The sequence below is a fragment of the Simochromis diagramma genome, unplaced genomic scaffold, assembly GCF_900408965.1.
Source record: "Simochromis diagramma unplaced genomic scaffold, fSimDia1.1 OVJJ01000603.1, whole genome shotgun sequence".
In the NCBI taxonomy this organism is placed as follows: domain Eukaryota; kingdom Metazoa; phylum Chordata; class Actinopteri; order Cichliformes; family Cichlidae; genus Simochromis; species Simochromis diagramma.
In genome coordinates this window covers 4,080,739-4,087,664 of record NW_024387414.1, presented here as the reverse complement: position 1 = coordinate 4,087,664, position 6,926 = coordinate 4,080,739, and the positions used below count along the sequence as shown (strand labels likewise).

Below are 6,926 nucleotides of genomic sequence, written 5' to 3'. Positions count from 1 at the left end.
TGCCGGTCAAAGGAAGTAATTGATCATTTAAGACCTTCAAATTCTGCTCAGGATATTCTTCCTTCTCGCCTTTTCAAGGAAGCTCTTGACATTATTGGGCCTAGTATTTTGCTCTTAATAAATGATTTCTTATGACCAGGTTGTGCACCAGCTGCTTTCTTTTTTTTTGCCTGTCCCGTTTGGTTCTTTAGCCATCAGAATTATTGTCTTAAGATTAAGATGCCCAACGGATTTACTTTACCAAGTGGATCATCATGGCCTTGCCATATTGGTCCATTTGATAGACCTTTGTTATTATAATTTTTTTAATTCATTTTATTTTCAGTTGTTACACACTGAACAGACATGACTGGGGGATAGGACAGGGAAAAAGAAAGAAAGAGAGGGAGGGAAAGAAAAACAGATGGGAAGAGGGACAGTGTAAGAGGACACTTTAAAAAAAATCACATAGATCACCTGGTGAGAGAAAAACACATGAGAAAACAAGCAAAAAAGAGAGCACCATAATAAACACAACACCACCGCAATAATCTAGCTAAGTGTAAATAACAGTAGATACTAAATATTGAATGTTATTGTGCAGCATGCAAGACCGACAGCGTACATTGTGCTTTGAGGTAACAGCCAAGAAAGGTGTAGTTTGTGTCTGTGAGCAGTGAACCCCTGTGTGGATCAGCTGCTTGTATTCAAAAGGCTTCTCCATGTAACGATCTGCTAGAGGTTGTGGGGAGCCATAGCTCCATCCCCCAGGGCATGAAGCAGGCATAGAGGAGATCCAGGCCCCAGACATCCAGAGGCCCCCAGAGTGCGAGAACCCAAGGAGGACCATCGAAGGGGCAACCGTGCCACCTTCCTGGGAAGAGCTGAGGAGAGCCCCAGACGAGGCGTGACTCAGCAGCCATGGAGCAGAAGCCAGAGGGAGCTGCAGTGACGTGCCTGAAGGCTTTGCTGGCAGCCAGCTGTACCAGAATGGCCGCATCCTTCGGAGGCTGCATTTGTAGGATGATTACGTTACAGTGACGCAATGAAGGCTGTCCAAATTGGAAGACTCCTACAAATGCGGCCGACAAATGAGTCTTAATTTCTCCAGATTTGAAGGATGGGTCAGGGTGTATCCTTCGTGGCCTAACCTATCCTAGAATTCATACCGTGGCGGTCCAGCCAATTCCAGTTTCCAGCAATGGCGGAAGCTACTTAGTTTTAATATTACTCTTTCTGGGTCAGTGTTTTATTTGTTCGTGAGTAAATTGGTTTGGCTGAGATTAAAGTTATAGTTTTTACACAGCTGAATAAACGTCAAACAGAAAACTGATTAAACAGAAGTGTGAGATGGCCAAGAATTTACTCCAGTGTCCTGTTAGATTTTAGATAGCAAGGAGCAGACGGCGGAGTTTATTAAACTCCACTGAGACAATCTGCAAATTTTATTAAAAGTTTAATAAATTATCATCTTATCTTTATTTTTAGTTAGCTCATACCTTAAACACTTCAAGCTGTAAGCTATTGGTAGTTATATAAGAGCAGATGCATGCTGGTGCAATAAGCTGTATGTATTATGCCCATGATCTGATTAGTTGACTAATCGCAAAAATAATTGGTGACTAGTCAACTATCAAAGTAATCATTTGTGGCAGCCCTAATCCAGAGCATCCCACCCAACCCCCACACCTTTCTCACCTCCACTGCCACTATGTGCCCCCTTTACATTTCTGTCTGCCCCCTCATACATGCCTGTCAAGAATTGGCCCAGTTTGAGGTGCAGCTACTGGAGCTGAACGGTGCTCCTCCGATTCTCTGCGCTATGGTGTATCGACCACCGAAATTCAATAAGGATTTTATTCGTGAGTTTGCTGATTTTTTTAGGAAACCTCCATGTTTGTTGTGAGTCACACCTGCTGGTCAAGAACTTTCTTGCCCTTATTGACTCTTTTAACCTCACTTAGTAGGTTAGCGGACCAACTAATATTAAAGGCCACACACTTGACTTGGTACTGTCATATGGCCTGGATATTTGCATTACGGACATCTACAACACTAGGATTACTGACCATTTCCCAGTTATGTTTAATGTCAAAATATGTAATGTGGAGCTAAAATGTGAGGACCCTCTGAAAAATGTGCATATGATTAACCCATGACAAACAAACTAGTTTCTACGATGCTAATTACATTATAGCTAGACCGGTTAATGAACTTGTTAACTCCTTTATTGCTATTTGTACCTCTGTCTTGGATACTGTTGCCCCTTTAAAGACTAAACATCTCAAACCGTCTCGCCAACGATGGCTGAATGATTTCACCCGTACTCTCAGGCATGAATGTCGCCGAGCTGAGAGGAGATGGACGAAAGACAAACTTCAGATCTCCTTGGACATCTTACATAATTGCTGAATGAAATACCAGAAGCCTGTCAAAACTGCGAAAGCCTCTTTTCTATCGGACATCATTGCGACTAATAGTCATAAGCTACAAGTCCTGTTAAGGATTTTTAATTCAGTGATTAATCCTCTCTCCATCACTCAGACTGAGACCTCCCAGCCCTCTGTGAAAAATTCCTTAACTACTTCTTAGATAAAATTGCAGCACTAAGATCCCCATTTTTACCTGATGTAAACCAAACTTCAATTTTTGAACTCTCAACGGCCTTCCAACAGTTTGAACTTGTGTCTCTCCTGACTCTTAGGGAAATAATGGGCCAACTGAAAAGTTCTAATGCTCAAAATGATGTGCTTGCTTCTCGCATTATCAAGAATACTCTGAACACCTTGTATCTTACTACTAATGAATTCATCACTCTCATCAGGCTGCGTCCCAACTGTTGTCAAACATGCAGTTGTGCAACCCGCTATTAAGAAAAGTAATCTTGACCCTAAAGTCCTTTCAAACTAAAGACCGATCTCTAAACTTCCCTTTATGTTCAAAATCTTAGGATATTGCAGTGAAGTGAGTGAAGCTTTATTGAGACTGAGTGGTTAACAAACAAAAGGTGAGGGCAGCAAGAAACAGAACTAGAAATAATTTATACTGGGAAAACTAAAACCTAAACAACAAACCTGAATGCGAGGGGGAACACAAGTGGAGACAACAAGCAGGGAGAACGGCGCAGGGAGATTTCACAGGATGACGGAGGGAAATGACACAGATGAACCAGCGAAGAACACACGAAGACACACACTATAAATACACAGGCAGAAACGCGAGGAGCAGGTGGGAACACAGCCGGGAGAAATAAGACCTAACGAGACAGAGGAAATGCAAACTAAACACACTGACTGGAGACACGGACCTTCACAATAAAACAGCAAATACATAGACTGAACTTCGAAGCAGAATATAAACACAGAACCAAAACTTAAGAATTAACAAAGATGCATCATGAAATCAAAGGATTAACAATACAGAACAGAAAACACTGGGTCACAGACCCAGGACCATGACAGAGACAGCCCTATTGAGAGTTTTAATGACCTCCTTTTAACTGTTGACGCAGGGCACCCTGCGGATCTAGTTCTATTAGACTTGACCTCAGCCTTCGATATGGTTGACCACAACATTCTCCTAGCAAGGCTATAAAATGTAGTTTTCTAGCACTTAAAGGTAAACTGCTTTCATGGTTCAAATCATATTTATCTGAGAGGACTTTCTCTGTCTCTATGGGGGAATTATTCTTCCTCCTCTGCACCCCTCTGCTGTGGTGTGCCCCAGGGGTCCGTGTTAAGTCCCACGCTGTTTTCCTTGTATATGTTAAGACTAAATCAGCTGAAGCTGCTCTGATCAGCTAAAGCAGCTGATCAGAGCACTGCTGATATTATCTCCATATGCTTCATCGTCCACGATTCATCATGACTGAACCAAAACTGGTAACCTAACAAATTTTATGTGATCTTTGCATCTCTCCAATTGTGAAGCACTTTGGTCAATTTAGTTGCTTTTGAAATGTGCCGCAGAAATACAAATGATATTGATATTGATTAAAACATCCTACCTTTATTCTGACACCGATCCTTGCAGGAACCCTGACCTCCCGAATTTTCATGTTGCGTTGTGTTGCAGGGTGTTTTTGGAGGAGAATCCGTAGAAGTTTGTTGTGACAGAAAAAACACCAGCCACGAGAGAAGCCACCACTTCATCCTGTGAAGTAGAGAGAATTCATTTGAAACAGTGTCTGTGCTTTACAACCAATCATAAGCTATGTCATGGAAGAAGTTCACCCTTCATCAAAGCAACTTTGAATTTTTATAACTTTTATTAAGATATAGTGGAACATAAGACTTTTGGATTCAAGAGTGAAATTTGTCTGAAGTCTGTGGGTTCTTAGAGCTTTTAAGTCTATGAAGGATGCAGATGCTAATAGACTTTCTTTGAGGAAAAAACTCTTTATCCTCATCAATACTGATGTGGCAACACCAACAAAAATAATCGATAAATAACTCTTTTTCTGTCAGCTTCTCCCTTTGAGGGTCACCACAGTGGATCATCTTCCTCTAGCTCACCCAATCTGTAGCATCCTCCTTTGTCATACCAACAATCACTATACAACCATCTTGTAAATCTTTCGTTATACTACTGTCCTGTCCCCGACCCTCAGCTCTTCCTACTCCACCATGCCTACACTGTCTCTTTCACCTCTCTAGTGAATTGTCCATTGCTTTGAATGGTTGACTTCAAGTATTACCTTCACTACCTCATCTTCACTGTTACACCTGGACACCTACACCAGGAAATGCCGGACTAGAGCAGCACAGATACTGAAGGACCCGTCCCATCCTGGCAACAAACTGTTCCGGTAGAAGGTTCCGCATCATCCAAACAAGGACAGAGAGACTCAAGGGGAGCTTCTATCCCCAAGCCATCCAGGCCCTAAACCAGTAGGTAACGGCTGAAGTGTCTTGCCCAAGGACACAACGACCGAGACTGTCCGAGCCGGGACTCGAACAGGCAACCTTCCGATTACAAGATGAACATAGTGACAACAGACAAATATCCTATATGCCCACTCATTGTATTAAATTCATTGTATTGTTTTATTATTGGAGTAAATTTATAATAATTTCCAAATTAACTGGGGGCATTCTTCCATGGTCACATCCAAGTACATGCACAAACAACCTGCTGTGAGTCAACCATGGGTGACACACAACAGGATGTTATATGTTATTTACATATGATTTGCATATTGTTCCTAGAAAGAGCATTATGGGAATCAGCAGACCTGCCTCTCTACAATATCGACCTCATTGCTGTTAATAATCATTCCGAAAATAAGAGAGTTCTTGTCTTAGTGGAAACACATGAAGAAATATTAGTTCCAAAGAATAGATATAGCAGGAAGTACAACTACAACAAGACATCTCAGGAAGCTAACCTTCAAAGTAAGGCCTAAAAAAAGCCAAATTTTATAGACTGTGTCCACTTGTGCTACATCTCTTACACTACCACTACTAAAGATTAGAAAATTAATTAATGGAATACCTGATGTTAAACATTAACACAATAAATGGACTGGTTCTTATATAACACTTTTCTACTCTCACAAAGCACTGAAAACACACAACATGCCTCATTCATGCAAGCCCTTTTTTTATGCCTGCGTGTTGTCTATTGAACAATCAAACTCTGATGGAGTCCTCAGAAAGCAACATGGCATTAGTATCTTGCCCAAGGACACTTAGTATACAGACGTAGCAGCCAGGAATTGAACCACCAACCAACCAAACTTAGCGGATGGCCTGCTCTACCTCCTGAGCTACAGTATTTACATTTATATGTCTTCATATTACCAATTTTTTCTGCAAGAAAAGGACAAAAACCTGAATTAGATCTGTAACATAAAGACAGCCAAAGCATAGCCTACCTTTGCATGGTGCTGAGTCCGTTTTATCTGAGCAGAATCAGGAGCAGAGCTGATGTGCCAGCAGGGAAAAAACAAATGAGTAACTCTGAAAAGATTGTTTGGATCTTTCTAACATTTCATGTAAATTACTTTTAGAATAAAAAAGAGGAAGCATCAGCTGACAGAAAACTAAAAATATATTCATCTCTTCTTTCATGGACACACCAGTGACCAGCAAATACAGGCTTACATTAAATTAGTGAAACTTGCACTTCAAATTGCACTTAGTACTGGACACTGTATTTACATTCTTTAGAAACATTCAACACTAAGTTTTCTTTTTAGATGATACTTTTAATTTGATTTAATTTGAACCAATTTGTCATCAGAGGCCAAGTGTTGTATTTCACTGCTAGGACCCCCCAAAACAACAAAAAACCAAACAAACAATCAAATTAAGCATAAACTATGAAATTTTCAGTTTTGTATGTTTTGTGATTTTCTTCCTGTTATCAAGGTTATCAAGTTAATATTGAAGCCTGGAAGAACTTGTAAACATTTGGCAGTTTGTGATGATTATCTTCTCTTTGTGATTACAGGAGCTGCTCTTAGAATCTGACCTCAGCACCATACAGTGACAACAGACAAATAATCCTATATGCTCACTCTTTATACAAAATTTATTTGTTTGTTTTATTATTGGAATAAATTTATAATAATTCCCACATTAACTGGGGACATTCCTCCATGGTCACATTCAAGCCCATGCATAAACATCCTGCTGTGAGTCAAAAATGGGTGACACACAACAGGATGTTATATATTATTTACATATTAGTTGTATATTGTTCTTAGAAAGAGCAATATGGGAATCAGCAGACCTGCTTCTTCACAATATCGACCTCATTGCTGTTAATAATAATTCAGAAAATAATAAATAGTAATACATCTAAATATTAATAGGGTCAAGAGTTCTAGTCTTAGTGGAAACACAAGAAATATTAGTTCCAAAGAAGAGAAACAGCAGGAAGTACAACAAGACACCTCGGGGGTTTACCTTCCAAGTAAGACGGGAAAAGGCCGGAAAAGGCCA

At 40.3% G+C, this 6,926-nt stretch overlaps 1 protein-coding gene across 2 annotated transcripts in view; it reads right to left on the bottom strand.

Annotated features, from left to right (window-relative positions):
• The window catches only part of LOC120721651 (adhesion G-protein coupled receptor G2-like), a 50,379-nt gene extending 44,463 nt beyond the window's left edge, over positions 1 to 5,916 (bottom strand). For both annotated transcript variants that reach the window (XM_040012143.1, XM_040012145.1), the window contains exons 1-2: positions 5,855 to 5,916; positions 3,986 to 4,131 (exon numbers count right to left, since the gene is read on the bottom strand). In XM_040012143.1, coding sequence (XP_039868077.1) covers positions 3,986 to 4,131; positions 5,855 to 5,862 — 154 coding nt within the window. In that variant the 5' untranslated portion in view covers positions 5,863 to 5,916. The remainder of the gene's footprint in view (positions 1 to 3,985; positions 4,132 to 5,854) is intronic.
• Between the last annotated feature and the right edge of the window lie 1,010 nt (positions 5,917 to 6,926).